The 17,612-nt window shown below is 46.1% G+C and overlaps 1 protein-coding gene across 6 annotated transcripts in view; it reads right to left on the reverse strand.

The window, feature by feature from the left end:
* CCDC181 (coiled-coil domain containing 181) overlaps nucleotides 1-17,612 on the reverse strand; it is a 326,883-nt gene that overhangs the window by 18,690 nt on the left and 290,581 nt on the right. For all 6 annotated transcript variants that reach the window (XM_033942637.1, XM_033942636.1, XM_033942640.1 and 3 more), the window contains one exon: nucleotides 17,035-17,189. In XM_033942637.1, coding sequence (XP_033798528.1) covers nucleotides 17,035-17,189 — 155 coding nt within the window. The remainder of the gene's footprint in view (nucleotides 1-17,034; nucleotides 17,190-17,612) is intronic.

Genomic DNA, 17,612 nt, shown 5'->3' on the forward strand with positions numbered 1-17,612 from the left:
GAAGTCCAAGTATATTATGTCCACCAGTTCTCCACTATCAATTTGTTCACTGTCTCAAAAAATTGAAGTAAATTTGTCAAACATGATTTCCTTTTCCTGAAGCCATGTTGACTGGCTCTCATCAGGTCGTGTGTATTCAAGTGCCGGACTATGCTATCTTTAATCAGTGCTTCAACCATCTTTCCAGGGACAGACGTAAGACTCACAGGTCTGTAGTTACCTGGTTTTCCTCTTGATCATTTTTTTTTTTTAATTGGCGTGACGTTCGCTATCTTCCAGTCATCCGGTATCTGTCCAGTTCTAATTGACAGGTTGGCAAGTGAACATAAGAACATAAGAAATGCCTCTGCTGGGTCAGACCCGAGGTCCATCGTGCCCAGCAGTCCGCTCACGCGGCGGCCCAACAGGTCCAGGACCTGTGCAGTAATCTTCTATCTATACCCCTCTATCCCCATTTCCAGTAGGAATGTGTCCAATCCTTTCTTGAACCCCAGTACCGTACTCTGCCTTATAACGTCCTCTGGAAGCGCATTCCAGGTGTCCACCACACGTTGGGTAAAGAAGAACTTCCTAGCATTTGTTTTGAATCTGTCCCCTTTCAACTTTTCCGAATGCCCTCTTTTTCTCTTATTTTCCGAAAGTTCGAAGAATCTGTCCCTCTCTACTCTCTCTATGCCCTTCATGATCTTGTAAGTCTCTATCATATCCCCTCTAAGTCTCCTCTTCTCCAGGGAAAAGAGACCCAGCTTCTCCAATCTCTCAGAATATGACAGGTTTTCCATACCTATTATCAGACGTGTTGCTCTCCTTTGAACCCTCTCGACTAACGCCATATCCTTCTTAAGATACGGCAACCAATATTGGACGCAGTACTCCAAATGCGGGCACACCATTGCCCGATACAACGGCAGGATAACTTCTTTCGTTCTGGCTGTAATACCCTTTTTGATTATACCAAGCATTCTATTCGCTCTCTTAGCGGCCGCTGCACACTGTGCCGACGGCTTCATTGTCATGTCCACCATTACCCCCAAGTCCCTTTCCTGGGTACTCTTATTCAATAACATCCCTCCCATTGTATAGTTGTACCTCGAGTTTCTGCTCCCCACATGTAATACTTTACATTTTTCAATGTTGAACTTCATCTGCCATTTCGCCGCCCATTCTTCTAATTTGTTCAAGTCCCTTTGCAACTTTTCACAGTCCTCTGTAGTCCGAGCTCCATTAAATAGTTTGGTGTCGTCCGCAAATTTTATTATCTCGCACTTCGTTCCTGTTTCTAGATCATTTATGAAGATATTAAATAGCAACGGCCCGAGCACCGAGCCCTGCGGGACACCACTCGTGACCCTCCTCCAGTCGGAGTAGTGACCCTTCACTCCTACCCTTTGTTTTCTACCCTCCAACCAGTTTCTGATCCATCTATGTACGTCTCCTTCCACCCCATGGTTCTTCAGTTTCCGGAGTAGACGTTCATGGGGCACCTTGTCAAAGGCTTTTTGGAAATCTAGATATATGATGTCTATGGGGTCTCCTTTGTCCATCCGTTTGTTGATCCCTTCGAAGAAGTGCAATAAGTTCGTTAGGCACGATCTTCCCTTGCAGAAACCATGCTGGGTGGTTATCAGAAGTTCATGTTTTTCAAAATGTTGATAGATGTTTTCTTTTATCAGTGCTTCTACCATTTTCCCCGGAACCGAAGTCAAGCTCACCGGCCTGTAGTTTCCTGGGTCACCCCTTGGTCCCTTTTTAAAGATGGGCGTAACGTTGGCTATCTTCCAATCTTCCGGGATCTCGCCTGTTTTCAGGGATAAGTTGCAAATTTGCTGCAGTAGTTCCGCTATCTCCTCCTTTAATTCCTTCAGAACCCTTGGATGTATGCCATCCGGACCCGGGGATTTGTCAGTTTTTAGTTTTTCTATCTGCCACAACGTCCTCAAGGCTCACTTCTATGGATGTTAATTTTTCTGCCTGACTTCCGTTGAAGAATTGCTCAGGTTCCGGTATGTTGGACGTGTTTTCGTTTGTAAATACAGTCGAGAAGAACATGTTAAGCCTTTCTGCCACTACCTTCTCCTCCTTCACCACTCCCTTCCTGTCTCCGTCGTCCAGAGGTCCCACTTCCTCTCTAGCCGGCTGCTTCCCTTTAACATATCTGAAGAATGGTTTGAAATTTCTTGCTTCCCTGGCTAGCCTCTCTTCATACTCTCTTTTGGCTTTCCGAACCTCACGGTGACATTCTTTTTGATGTTTCTTGTGCTCTTTCCAGTTCCCCTCAGTTTTTTCCTTTTTCCATTTCTTGAATGATTTTTTTCTTATTGCCTATCGCTTCCTTCACTGTTTTGGTTATCCACGCCGGGTCTTTTGTTCGATTCTTTTTACACCCCTTCCTGAATCTGGGGATATACAGATTTTGCGCCTCGCTCACCATGTCCCTGAAGAAGGACCAGGCATGATTTACCGTTAGCCATGTTTTGGAAGTGTTCCTAAGTTTCTTCCTTACCAATTCCCTCATTGCTTCGTAGTTTCCTTTCCTGAAGTTAAAAGTTGTCGCAATGGATCTCTTGCCTTTTGACACTCCTACCTCAACCTTGAACTTGATCATATTATGATCGCTGTTTCCCAACGGTCCCACTACTTCTACTTCCTTTGCAGGTCCCCTTAACCCATTTAGGATTAGATCCAGAGTGGCATTTCCTCTCGTCGGTTCTCTAACAAGCTGTTCCATGAAACAATCCTGTGTAGCTTCCAGGAATTTTGTCTCCCTAGCGCATTTCGAGCTTCCAAGCCTCCAGTCTATCCCAGGGTAGTTGAAGTCTCCCATAATAACCGTCTTGCCGCTTTTGCATTCACGCTTCATCTCGGCTTCCATTTCCTCGTCGATATCTCTGGTTTGCCCCGGTGGGCGATAAAATAGGCCCATCTTTATTTCAGGCCCTTTCCTTCCCGGTATTTTAACCCATAGAGATTCCGGCTTGCTGGCCGTCTCTGCTGTGTCCATTTGTGTGGATTGTATGCTTTCTTTTATGTATAGGGCTATTCCACCTCCTTTTTGTCCTGTTCTGTCCTGGCGATAGAGCTTGTATCCCGGTAGTGCTGTATCCCATTTGCTTTCCTCATTCCACCATGTTTCAGAGATTCCAATGATGTCGATGTCTTCTGCGCTGGCCAAGGCTTCTAGTTCCCCTATTTTGTTTCTTAGGCTCCTTGCATTAGCATATATGCACTTTAGATCCTGGTATTTTGCTGTCCTCCTTTCTTTTCCCTGTGCTTCGGTCCATATTTTCTTCTCTTTTGCTGCAGACATTGTAACCACTTCTTCTGGGTTAGTCGACTCCTGCAGTTTGTCCCTTGTTCCTTCCCAGCCATTTTTCCCCTCCGTATCTTCACAGGATACCGTCTTCCGAATCGTCGACCCTTTGTCAACTGTCGGCTTTCCCCTTCTTCTTAGTTTAAAGCCTGTTCTATTCCTCTCTTGACGTTGTTTGCTAGGAGTCTAGTTCCTGCTGCGCTCAGGTGCAGTCCATCTTTCCTGTAGAGCTTGCTCTTGCCCCAGAACGCCGTCCAGTTCCTCACGAAGTGGAATCCTTCTTCCTCACACCATCTCCTCATCCACGTATTTATTGATTGTAGTTCTTCCTGCCTTTTCACATTTGCCCTCGGTACTGGTAGGATCTCTGAGAACACTATCTTCTGGGCCCTCATCTTCAGCTTCCTTCCCAGACTCTTGAATTGTTCTAACAGCATGCTTCTTTTGTAGTCTCTCCTGCTGACATTGTTCGTCCCGATGTGGATCACTACAGCGGTCTCTTCTGTCTCCGCCCCTTCCAGGATCATTCCAATTTTGTCCACGATGTCCTTGGTTCTTGCTCCCGGAAGGCAGGTCACCAGTCGGTCCTCTCTTCCTCCTGCTATGTGGCTGTCCACATGCCTAAGGATCGAGTCTCCCACTAGGATCGCTGACTTTCCTCTCTTCAATTTTCGCTTCGGTCTCAGGTCAATGTCCTCAATGTACTTCACTCTTTCTTCTTTTGGGCCTCGACTAGCCAAAATCTCCCCCTCTTGCGGTAGTCCTCTGTGGGTGTCATCCTTGAGGTAATCTTCTTCTTGTTCTCCCTTGCATGTTGGTATCCGTGTATCTTCTTCTTTCATCTGAAGTTCGTTCTCTTCCACCTTCGTCCTGTATGCCTCTTCAATGAATCTCTCGAGTTCCCTGACTTCCTCCTCAATGTGTCTCTCCGTGGTGTGAAATCCTTCTAGCTCCTGAATCTTGTCCTCTAGTCGCTTGACCTCCTTCTTCAAGCTTTTCAGTTCCTGACACCGACTGCATACATACGACTGTCTCCCCGAGGGGAGATAGTCGTACATATGACAGTCTGTGCAGAACACTGGAAAGCTCATCTTCTGGCTTCCTTCTGCTTCCATTGCTGTTCCTTCTTTAAGATATCAGTTGAGATTACTTGTGACTTGTGCCCGCTTTGTGTCCTTTCTCTCTCCCTATCTGCTGTTGGTGTCCTCCCTGACTCTCTCTTTGTGCTGGTGCCCTCTCTTTCTTTCACTAACTGTCTCTGGTGTCCTCTCGCTCACTGCCTGTTGGTGGTGTCCTCTCTGGCTCTTCTCTCTCTGTGTTGGTGCTCTGTGCTGGTGTCTCTCTCTCTCTCTCTCTACCTGCTGCTGGGGTCCTCTCTCTCTCTACCAGCCGCTGGTGTCCTTTCTCTCACTCTCTCCCTCTGCCTGCTTGTTATACTTGTGTGAACGGCTTGGCCCTTTGTGTCTGTCTCTTTCTTACCTTCTGTGCTTTCCTTCTGTACTTGTCGCTTCTTTACCCTTCTGTCTTACTCCGTTGCCTTGTCCCTTCTCAAAGGCCCTTCACAAAGGCGCTCTCGCTAAGGCGAGCGCCTTTGCCGCTTGCCTTCGCCGCGCGCCGAATGGCTGAGTGCCGTTGGCTCCACCCCCTTTCAAGGGGGAGTCCGACGCTGCCTCTGACGCGGTGGGGGTGGGCAGAGCGTACTCTCGCTGCTTCCCCGAGCCCTGTGCTTCTTCCTGCCTTCTTCTCCTGCTTCAAACTCTGTCTCTCAGGCTCTCCCCTGCTCGATCTGGCTACCAAGCACTGCTGCCTCCTTCTCCTGCACGCGGCACCCGATGCAGAGTTCGCCGCGTTGGCTCCGCCCCCTTTTCAAGGGGGAGTCCGACGCTGCCTCTGACGCGGTGGGGGTGGGCGGAGCGTTTGCAATAGTTCTCCGATTTCAACCTTCAGTTCTTTTAAGACTCTCGGGTGAATTACATCTGGTCCAGGGGATTTGTCACTTTTAAGTTTGTCGATCTGGTAGTATAATTGGTCCAAGTCCACTTCTACTGTGGTGAGGTTGTCCTCTTTTACTCCTTTGAACATTTTCACTGCTTCTGATATTGTTGCGTTGTCCTCCTTCGTAAAGACAGACGCAAAGAAGGAATTTAGTCTGTCTGCAATTTGTTTGTCTTCCTTGATGTACCCTTTTCTCCCCTGGTCGTCCAGCGGTCCCACCTCCTCTTTTGCGGGTTTTTTCTCTTTTACGTATCTAAAGAAGGGCTTGAAATTTTTGGCCTCTTGCGCTATTTTCTCCTCATAGTCCTTTTTGGCATCCTTCACCGCCTTGTAACATTTCTTCTTATCATTTTTGTGTTTGTTCCAAGCTTCGGTTGTTTTCATGCGTTTCCATTTTTTAAAGGAGTCCTTCTTTTATGGCTTCCTTCAAATCTCTAGTAAGCCATGCCGGTTCTCCTTTGCCTTTAGTTTTCCTTTCTTTGGAAATCTGTGGAATGTAGAGATTTTGTGCTTCCGTGATAGTATTATTCAGTAGGGACCATGCCTGATCTACCGTTTTAACTTTGCCCATCTTTTTCTTGAGCCGTTGTTTCACCATGGCTCTCATGCTATCGTATCTTCCCTTCTTAAAGTTTAAGGTCATGGTTAAGGTTTTGGTATGTTTCTCCTACCCGATGTCAAGCTTAAAGTTGACCATGTTGTGGTCGCTTGTTTCCACCAGGACTGTGACTTCTACTTCTTTTGTTGGTCCCGTAATGCCATTTAGGACCAAGTCCAAGGTGGCGTTTCCTCTTGTCGGTTCTCCCACCATTTGTTCCAGGAAGCAGTCCCCTAGCGCTTCCAGGAACTTGGCCTCCTTGCCACAGTTCGAGGTTCCCAGGTTCCAGTCTATCCCCAGGAAAATGATTATTACATTACCTGTCTTACATTCTTGTTTAATTTTCTCTATCATTTCTGAGTCTACTCCGTCTGTCCTGGGGGTCGATAGTAAAGGCCAACTTTTGTGTCCGCACCATTGTGTCTAGGAATCTTGATCCAGAGAGACTCCAGCTTCTCTTTCCTTTCCGTCGTAGCCTCTCTAACAGATTCTACTCCTTCCAGAATATAAAGGGCAATACCTCCACCTTTCTGCCCTACTCTATCTCTTTTGTATAGTTTGTATCCTTGTAGTACTGTGTCCCATTCATTTTCATCATTCCACCATGTTTCTGTTATGCCAATGATTTCCAGTTCAGCTTGTCTTGCTATTGTCTCTAATTCTCCTAATTTGTTTCTCAGACTTCTAGAATTCGCACACATACATTTGAGTTCTCTTTGTGTTATCTCCTTGGACTTTCTAAGCTTAGCAGTCTCTACTGTTCCTTTTACGGTATCCTTTTCTGCTCCTGCGTTGTCTCCCTTATTTGCTTTGTGGTCGTCCCCTCCTGTGTCTGAGTAGTTGTACGTAGTTCCTTCTTCGGGGCATCCTGTCACCCGGGCCATCGACTGGTGGTCGACTGTCGGCTTTCCCCTGTCCTTTAGTTTAAAGCCTACTCGATGGCCCTCAAGTTGCCTGCTAATATTCTTGCTCCTTCCTTGTTGAGGTGTAGTCCGTCCTTTCTGTAGTACTTGCTTTTTCCCCAGAACGCCATCCAGTTGCGCACGAAGTCAAAGCCTTCCTCTTCGCACCATCGTCTCATCCAGGCGTTGATCGCTTGCAATTCTCCTTGTCTCTTTCCATCCGTTCTTGGTACCGGGAAGATCTCTGAGAAAGCCATCTTCACCTCCCTGATCTTCATTTTTCTTCCGAGTGAGCGGAGCTGGCCCTTCATCTCTTCCCTGTCATACTTCCGTCTGCTCACATCATTGGTTCCCATGTGGATAAGCACAGCAGTGTCCTCTCCCCCTGCACTGTCTATGATCCTGGAGATCCTGTTGGCCACATCCTTCACTCTTGCTCCAGGTAGGCAGGTGATTCTATCCTCTCTCCCTCCTGTGGTGTGGCTGTCCACATGACGTATAATGGAATCTTCTACAATGATTCCCATCTTCTTTATTCGGGGGTTCTTTGGCCCTACACCATGGACGTGGATTTATGACCCCCCAATCTTCTTCCTCCTGCGATACGCTTGAAGTTGTTTTCGGCTCTTTGTGTGAGGAGGACGTTTTCATGCGTTCTCTCTCTTTCTCCTGGTGTGTGGTCATCCCCTATTCTCAGCTTCAGTCTCTTCTGAATTTGTAGGGGTATCTACTCTCCTCTCGTCCAGGCTGGAGACAAGGTTGTAGCCTCAATGGAGAGGTCCAACGCTTCAGATTGCGTGCCTCCCGCTGCTGAGGAACACTCCGGGTCTGGCGTTCGGGTTCCGCGCTCGTAGAAAACGTCCATCGGGCTAACTGAAGTACTGGAATGGTCCAGGTAAACCCGGACCTTGGATTTCCTTTTCACAATCAGTGAAAGGTAAGAAAAATAACTCCAGCCACCCGCCACATCTTAGTATGAGCTACCATCCACCATCTTGATTAAACTCCCTCTGGTCTCCAGAACTTTGTTCAACCAAGACGCCTCTTCCAGAGACCAACTGCCCTGAGCTGAGCGACCGAGACACTGAGTTCCCCAGCCAAGAAGACTAATGTCCGTGAGAAGCACTGTCCACTGGGGCTGATTCAGACTCATTCACTGTACCAGAATGGAAGATTGTAGCCACTACCTGAGGCTGTGACAAACCAACCCCCAAAGAGGAACGGGAGAGTCCAGATCAAGCAACTAAGGTGACCACCACTGAAGCAGAGCATACTGAAGTAGGCTGCATGGGAACCCGAGCCCACCAAATCACTTCCAGGGAGGCTGCCATTGACTTCAAGACCTGGAGAAAATCTTGCACCCGAGAACACCGGGAAGCCATCAGAAGGCAAATCTGCAACTGCAACTTGTTCATTTGGGCCTCTGGAAGGAAGACTTTCCCCAAGTCGGTGTCTAAGAGAACCCCGAGGTACTCCAGGTGCTGAGACAGAGTTAACTGGCTCTTGGACAGGTTGACTACCCATCTCAGCGACTGCAGAAATTCCACAACCCGAGCCATAACCCCGTTAACTCTCCTGAAAAGATTTTGCTCGGATCAACCAGTTGTCCAGATAGGGATGAACCAGAATACCCTCTTTGCGCAAGACCACTGCCACGACCACCATAATCTTGGTGAACTTCTGCGGAGCCGTGGCCATACCAAAAGGAAGCACACAAAACTGATAGTGCCATCCCAAGATTGCAAAGCAAAGGAACCTCTGATGGGAGGCATGAATCAGAACATGCTAGTAGGCCTCCATCAGAGCAAGAGAAGTTAGGAATTCCCCCAGCTGAACCACCAGAATGACAGATCTCAGGGTCTCCATACAAAAAGATGGAACCCGGAGCACCCTGTTGACTCCCTTCATATCCAAGATGGGCCGAAAAGACCCCTCTTTCTTGGGCACCACGAAGTAAATGGAATACCATCTGGTGCGAAACTCCTGAGGCAGCACTGGAACTACCGCTTTGAGGTCTAGCAACCTTTGTAGCATCTGATGAAAAGCTCACTTCCTCTATGAGACCTGATAAGGAGAAGATAGGAAGCAATCTGGCAAGGTCTGAGAAAACTCCAGAGCATATCTGTCCCAAATCACCTCCAGGACCGACTGATACATCATGATCTTGGCTCACCTCTGGTAAAAGCCCCGCAATTGTGCGCCTACCGGCACCAGGGGAAGAGCTCACAAGGAGTCATTGGACGGGGCAGGCAGTGGAGGGACCAACGGAATAATCACAGTCCGATGGGCCCCCTGAAAGGACTGCATGTGATGAAAGAAATGGCCCAGAGGAGGAAAGGAAGCCATCCCTCGACCAGGGCAGTAATGGTAAAAATCACGCACATGCCCCCGAACAGACCCCTGTGCAGGCAGGCAAGCACGGTCTTCAGGAAGACGGGGCACCTTAAAGTCAGTCAAGATCTGAACCAACTTGTCCAGATCCTCACCAAACAAGAAAGACCCCGAAAGGGAAATTCCATAAGTTTTGCCTTAGACATTACATCCACCGACCAAGCCCGGAGCCAAAGGGTATGACGAGCGGCCATACCGAGACCCATGAACTTGGTCAAAGTTTGCAACAGATCATACATGGAATCTGAGAGATAAGAAGCCCCCACCTCCTGATCCACCAAGGACCAATCATTAGACACCTAGTCAAGGACATGCTCGGACCACCAAAATCAAGCCCGAGCCACCAGACCGCAATTTATTGCTGCCTGGACTGCCACATCAAAACTCTGCTTAAGAAGAGACTCTAACCTACACTCCTCAGAGTCCTACAAAGCTGAGCCGCCCTCCGGTACCGTATGCCGACGCGTGATGGCTGAAACCACAGTGCTTCAAACTGTTTTTAAGGATTGCATCCACCTTACAGTTCTATGTGTCCTTCAGCATCACTCTTCCTTCACTAGGAAGAGAGATGCATTTGGTCACTTATGCTACTTTAGAATCCACTTTCGACTAAACAAACAGCTGTTGGAAGTCCGGAACTATAGGATGAAACCTAGACATAGCTTTGGCCACCCTTAGGGAGCTTACAGGTGCCTCTCATTGGTCAGTGACTAAGGAGGAGATATCTGGATGAGCAGGAAAAAAGTTCATCTTGCATGATGGAGCATTGTAAGGTGGAGGGCTGCTGAGCATCGAGCTTCAACCCAGAGAGGGTTCCCATATCTGACATGGGAAATGGAAGCTGATCTAAAAAGGCAATGCACTGAGGGATCATTACTGTGATCCATTGCTATTCCTGTCCCCTGGTAACTGGACCCTGTCAGGGATCCCAAATCATCCACCATCGCAGAAGAACACCAGGCATTGAAAGGGACTTCCAATCATCCCAGTTCTGCTCTATAGGGTCACTGACACTGGGAGTTGGCATAGTATGAGGCAGGGATGCCTGCCTGGGAGACGAATCCCCTTGAAGCAGAACTGGTGCACCCATAGGCTGTGCAGCGCTTCATGTAGGCTTTCCATAAGAGACTGACAAAAATCAGAGAAGCCTTGCATCAGGAGACCTGAAATTCCTTACCCAACCCCAGACTGGGGAAGAGGAAATTCAACCGCCACCATGTGCTTGCATTTTGCCCCATCACTGCTCAGGTCATCTGAGAGGATCTCTTCCCCTTAGACCAAATTTTCCAGGATGGGGGGGGAGGTTTACAAGGCCTTGGAAGACTGAATGGGGGCCAAGCCCGAATCTCCCACCCCTTCCTCATGTCCCGCGGCACATGGAACATGACTGCTCCTCAACCAGCAACTCTGCACAAAAATCGTTAGATCCAGAACTAGAATAGCCTGGAGCATCCATGAGAAGTGGGCGCTAGTAAAAACGAGCAGTTTTGAGGCAGAAAAAAATAATGTTTAAAAAGATTGCTAAAAATTCAAGATGGCTGTCATCAAGAAAAACATGTCAAAAATGGGCCATTGGAACTAGATCCAAAAAATAAAATAGCAATTTTATGATTTTGGAGGATGGGGAAACCATTTTGAAGATGTCCAGGGTCTCATTTATAAGTTTGGAGTTAGACCTGTTTTAAAAGCGCATAAGGGCCAAAAATGTACCCAAACTGACCAGATGACCACTGGACAGATGTAAGCATGACATACCCATGCTCCCCCAGTGGTAACTGACCCCCTCCAACCATCCAATAATGTGAGAGAAACAGTAAAACCCACCATCTAACAGTTGAAGCTATTATGAGAAATCCTAGTAGAGCGGCAACATCTGGAATAGCCTGGTAGGCGGTGTAGTGAACCATAAGGGTATCCAGGCCCATATCCCACCCTACCCACTATATTTATGATAGAAAGTGTGAGCCCAGCAGAATTCACCCAAAACATTCTATACTGCCATATAGGTGACACCTACAACCATAAGGGCTATTGGATGGTAGACAAGTGGGTATAGTAGTTTTTGTGTGTGGGAGGTTAATGGGGGGGCTCACCATGCACTATAAAGCAGGGGTGTCAAACTCAGGCCCACGGGCCAAATTTGGCCCGTGATGTGGCCCGCCGTTCCTTCCTTCCCTCCATCCTGGTCTCATCTTCTAAGAAGCCTGCCGAGGATCGCCAGTTGGCTGTAGCAAACCTAGCAGGCTGCTGGTGACCTCCGTAGTATGTTTCTCTGCCACGATTCCGTATGTCAGGGGAGGAGCACGACCGCAGCAAAGGGAATATGCTATGGAGCCAAGGCAGCCTGCTAGGTTTGCTACAGCCAACCGGTGATCCTTGGCAGGCTTAGAAGATGAGGCCAAGATGGAGGGAGGGAAGGAACAGCGGGCCAAATCTCGAAGGTGAGACCGGGAAGAAGAAGGGGGAAAACATGCAGGCCTTCGGGGTGGGAGTGGGGGGTAGGGGCAGGCCCTGGTGTAGAAGTACACGGAGGGAGGGAAGGAGAGGTCCAAAGAGACATATATATGCCAGACTGAGGGTGGGAGGGAGGAGAAGACATAATGGGTCTAAAACAGAGGAGACCATCAACTAGTTCTTTCTGTTCTATTTTAAACTTTTATTGTTAACCGGTCAGATATTTGTTTTATGATCGGGATATTAAAAACTAATAAACTTGAAACTTGAGAGAGATGGACAATGGGATGGAGGGAAGGAACAGAAAGGGAGAGAAATTGGACGCAAGGGATGGTGTGGGGGGGGTAGAGATACTGGATAGGAGGGTAGTTGGGAAGAGAAAGGGATAGATGGTGGACCCTGAAGTGATGGGGAAGGAGGGAGAGATGCTGGATGAAAGGGTAGTTGAGAAAAAGAGAGATGGTGGATCTGGGGATGGTGGGGTCAATCACTGCAGCTGCGGGAATGGAGACGAAAAAAAGAAAGATGCCAGACCTCCAGTGGAGGGAAGGGAAACGGAAGGGGAGGACAGGGATGGAAGATGGATGGTTAGCATGGAGAAAGAAGAAAATGACAAATGGGTAGGAGATCCTGGCAAGCAAGTTATCGGAAGACAACCAGAGCCTGGGACCAACATGATTTAAATAATGACCAGACAACAAAAGGTAGAAAAATTATTTTTTTTTCTGTTTTGTGATTACAATATGTCAGATTTGAAATGTGTATCCTGCCAGAGCTGGTGTTAGACTGCAAGTGTGAACTAGGACCTAAAAGAGAGAGGAAAAGTCTTTATTAAGGTGTGCATTTAGCTAAATCGGTTAGAAACCTTAATAAAAGGACCCTAAGTATCTTAATAAGAAATTCAGCCCCTGACTTAACCTATGGTTTAGATTTCTGCCCCTTATGTGATTGAGTTTGACACCCCTGCTATAAAGGGATTTATGTGAAGTTCATACCTCGTACATCCAAATGAGCTTGTTTTGGACTTTTTGCATTTGAACGTTTTGATTTCCAAAAATGGCCAAAATGATAGACATCCTAAGGACCAGAATGTCTAAACAATAAGGGCTATTGGGATGGTAGACAAGTGGGTATAGTAGGTTGGTCTTTTTTGGGGGGGGAAGGGCTCACCATACACTATAAACAAGTCATTTAAAAAATGATAGATGTCTTGCAATTTCAAAAATGGCCCAAGAAACCCACAGGCGATCGAGGTCTGAAATGCCAGTCTAACCCGCTAAGGCGGAGTAGATAGGACAAAGATGATTAGTCAACCGAAAATCAGGCACCCACTGCAAATAGTAGAGCAAAATGCTTTTGAAGCCTCATGTACGGAAGAGCTAAGCCATCCACACAGAGCCTGAGGAATGAAACGTAGGCAAACAAACCCCATAGGCAAGAGAAGTGGAAACTACTCACTGTAGGAAGGAAGGTACAGTATGGAGAACTACTCCTGTGCCTGAATACAGAGAAATGGTTCCCAGCACAAAAGGGCATGAATCAAGGCATCCAGTCCTAATCCTCCATGTTCCGTTCTGAGACTGAAGAAGCACCTGACCTTCACGTTCTCTGCTGAAGCCATTAAACCCAACTGGGGCTGCTCACAACGCTGCACATGCAGATGGAAAGTTGACTATGAGAGTGACCATGCTGCTAGGTCTAGGACTGAACGACTAAGGAAGGTTGCCTGTACACTGTCGACTCCAGCTACATGGGCCGCAAATAGGGACAGAAGTGATTCTGCCCAACGAAACAGCATAGGAGCTTCGGGGCCCAAGGGAGGGCTTCCTGTGCCACCTTGACCATTACTGCAAACCACTTACATGGCGTTGTCGAATACTCACACTGCTGTTCCTTCCAGAAAGGGCTAGAGAGCAAGTAACTGCAGCTGAATCGCCCAGAGCTCTAGAAAACTGATTGACGAATGCTGCGAACAAAGAATCCACTGCCTCAGAATGGAGTGGTTCCCATAGTAAGCACCCCAACCCAACAGACTGACAGGGACAACTGGAAAGTGGTCTCAAAGCACTGAAGCAACCGAAAAGTGAACTTTAAGTGAAAAAAAATAAGAAAAAGAAGCAGAGCAATTCAAAAGACTTCTGCATGGATTGCTTACAGAAATTGAAACTGAATCTAACTGTCTGTAAGGGGGAGGAGCATATGCTCAGAAAGTGTGTGGCTTTCTGCAACTCCTGGATTGCAGGTTGGGATTGAACACCTAGCGAACTGAATTTGGAAAGTACGTAATAGAACGCCAATTATTGGCAGTTCCCCTATTAATAGAAATTTGGTTTTACTTCTATTTACTTTTAATTTATGAAACAGAACTCAATTATCTAAACTGCTAAAGAGTGACCTAATGGTCAAATTCATGGTCCATGACTGAAAAGATCTAGCAAGAGCTCTGGTTTATAGCCATTGGCCCAGGACTTACAAGAGGTCCATGTTTAACACGACAGTTCCTGAGCTCTGCAGCCAGCTTCCAATATTTCAGCATACAGAGTCTGTTTTGAAGAAATTACTTATAACCTATTATTTTCGGGAACCATTTAATGTCGACTATTTGCTACATGTTTGGTTGGTTGGAATGGGACTATGAGCTAGAGCAGTGTTTTTCAACTTCTTCAAGCCAAGTACCCCTAAGTCTAACAAATATCAAATGAATATCCCCGCCCAAGCTCCACCCAAGCCCTGCCCAAGCTCTGTCCCAAACCCCCACCTCCATAATAATAGTACTAATTGTATGTTCAAAAAGTTTTTATTAAGGACATTGGAAGAACAACAATAAACAAAGCAATATAGAGATGAACACTTGTCCCAAAATTTGTGTTTTCACCGCATAACCCCACTCTCAACAATAAATATTTGCAAAAGAACTGCAACTCCACCAGGAACCAAACCCTCAAGAAAGATACCTCACCCCCCCAAAAAAAAAAAAAAAGAAATACAGAAAATCAGCAGAGTATAATTAGAAACTAATCCAAACCCCTGCATATACCTATAAGACAGCGGAGACCACAAGTCAATCCCCCCCCCCAAAGCAACAAATCTGAGAACCTAGATACCTTAGGCAAGTAAGCAGAAATGAGCAATAATAGCAACCCCCCCTCCCAGACCCCCAATATCCACCCCAAGAACCCATACAACCCTCAGAAGAGAATAAGAGAAAAGGAGAAAAAGAAAGAGAAAAACCCCCAAACCAGCAGTAGAGATGAGACTCGCAGTTGAACACCAAACATCCACAGATCTTAAAAGCCATCCCTACAACCCATTCAAAATATCACTGCAAGCTTTATGAATGAGAGATGAGAGAGAGATATTAACAATACATAATGGTAACCACAAAATTAAAAAACATAAAGCACACTGTATGCAGAAAAAAATGCTAATTATTATTTATATTCATTTTTTCCAAAGAGGTCAAGGCAGATGACTTTAAGATATGCAATGTTACCTCAGGAACAGCTATATAAAATATAAGACAAATATAGTGCAAAATATAGACAGCAGATATAAATTCTAAATTGAAAATAACATAATTTTCCCCACCTTTGTTGTCTGGTGATTTTATTAGTCTCTGGTTACACTTACTTCTGACTGTACATCCAACACTTCTTTCTTTCTTCTTCCTGCATGCTTCCTCTCTTCTGGACCTCATTCCCTTCCCCATCCAACATCTCTCTCTGTCCCACCATGAGTCCAACTTTTCTTTCTCTCTCCTCCACCCCCATTGGCAACTTGTCTCCCTTTCTCTCTCACTGTCCATCTGTCTTTTTCTCATTCCCGCCCTTACTGCAAAGGGAGTGGGGAAAGAGAGAGAGAGAGAAATCCAGGGTGCATCTCTCCTACCCCCTCTACTGCCACATCCAAAATTTCTCCCTCTCTCATCCTCCGGATCATGTACAGCATCTTTCACCACTGCCTACCAGCCCCATACCTAACATTTCTCCTTCTATCACCCCTCTCCAGCACATGCCATATCTTTCTCTCCATTCCCTCCACCACTATATCCAACATTCTTCCCACTTTTCCCCTCTCCATGACCATATCCAACATTTCTCCCTCTCATCCTTCTCTTCCCCATGTATCTCTACCTCACTCTTCCCTCTCTCTATGCCCAACAATTTTCCTTTCTTCCTTTCCCTATGTACACAATTTCTTTCCCTCTCACTCATGCCCAAAAATTCTCCTTTTCTATTCCCTCACTCCCTTCTGTGTTCCAAGTTCATGCCCCTCCCTTCCTCCATCCACATGCATCCTTTCCCCTTCCTGCCATGTGCATCTCCTCTATTTCCTTCCATACCACTTTATCTATGTGCACCTCTTCCTCTCTTCTTTTCCTCTTCATCCATGTGCATATCTTTTATTTCTCTTCAGTTCCCCTTCCCTCTTCTTCATCCATGTGTATTTCTTCCTCTTTCTTTCCTTCCTCTCCATCCCATAAGACGTATATCCCTTCTTCCCCTTCTCCATCCATGTCCAGCATTTCTCCACACCCATCCAGCCAGCCAGGCAACCAGCCAGTCTTACAACTCTCTCCATTTCCCCATATCCCTCAGTCCAACATCACTCCCTCTCTCTTCACCCCCCCTCCCCCCCAGCAAGTTCAGCGTTTCTCCTCCTCTAGCTTTCCTCCTTCTGTCACCCTGACCCAGAATCTGGAATCTACATGGGGCCCTGTACCAGCACCAACTTCAACAAAGAGCCTTCACATCCACAAACTCAGGAAGGCCCTGTCGGCTCCATTCACTTTGACACATTTGCATCAAAGGGGAGGTATCAATAGGGACTCAGGAGCGGATGGACTCAAAGGCTCTGTGTCAGTTAAGCTAGCGCCAGTGCCAGGCCTTGTATAGACTCCAGACTCCCTGACAGGCAGCAGGAGGCTAGAAGAAGACGGAGGGCTCTTTGTCATTGGAGTTAGCATGGTGTTGCCTGGACTGCGGGGCCACCCCAGCTAACCCAGGTTTCCCTCCAATGTCAGCTCACGTACATACCGCGTGTTGAGAAACAGTGAGCTAAAGTCTGAAGCCATGATGAATGGACAATATCTTTTTCTTTCCTATCCTATTTTGTTACTGGAGTTCCTTTCAGATCTTTCATCTTTGTTGATATCTTTATTTGACTTCATCTTGAAAGTTTAGGTGGTTAATCAAATCCATTAAAACCTGAAACCTAAATTGAACCCAAACTAGGTATGTTGAGGTAGATCAGTGATATAAAATAAATTAAAAATCCTCTGATAGTTTCCAATAGAGATGGAATTCAGGGAAAATAAAATAACAACAAACAAAAATGAATAAAAACTGAAGACAAGGCACTTTGCATGCCAACCAGCTACTTACTGTCTGAAAGCTCTGTCACAATCTTGTTTCTTGTGCATAAAGTATGTACTATGTTGCTGTTTCCTCAGTTCATCCATTTCTCTCTCTCTCAGCTCTTCTTCCTGCTTCTTCTTAAGCCACATCTTAAAAGCTGCATTTGGATCTCTTTCCATATACTGTTAAAAATAGCCATCTTCTCAGCACAGTATACTGTACATGCCTTTCAAATGAATACTTTAGTTTACAGTGCTAAACTAAATGTTTTTTATGGTATAGGCTTTTTCATTTTGTAAAACTTGTATGACATTCAAATATTTAACAGGCTTCTCTAAAGAGGAAGTTGAATATCCTGCATAAAACAAAATTCAAGGGCAAAAGATCATGTGTACATGAAGAAAGCTTCAAAAGAAATATGAGTAAATAGGTGCCTTATAAAACATCTTCACAGCTTTAAACTTTTTTTTTTTTTTTTTTTGCATTCTGCTCTCTTAAAAATATTCAAAGATCTATACACTACACTTATACTAAAATTAAGTTATAGAAATATTTGATGTAATTGTATTGGATCCCAAAAAAATATTCAATATCTAATAGTTTGA

This window comes from Geotrypetes seraphini, chromosome 4, assembly GCF_902459505.1.
Source record: "Geotrypetes seraphini chromosome 4, aGeoSer1.1, whole genome shotgun sequence".
NCBI classification, from domain to species: domain Eukaryota; kingdom Metazoa; phylum Chordata; class Amphibia; order Gymnophiona; family Dermophiidae; genus Geotrypetes; species Geotrypetes seraphini.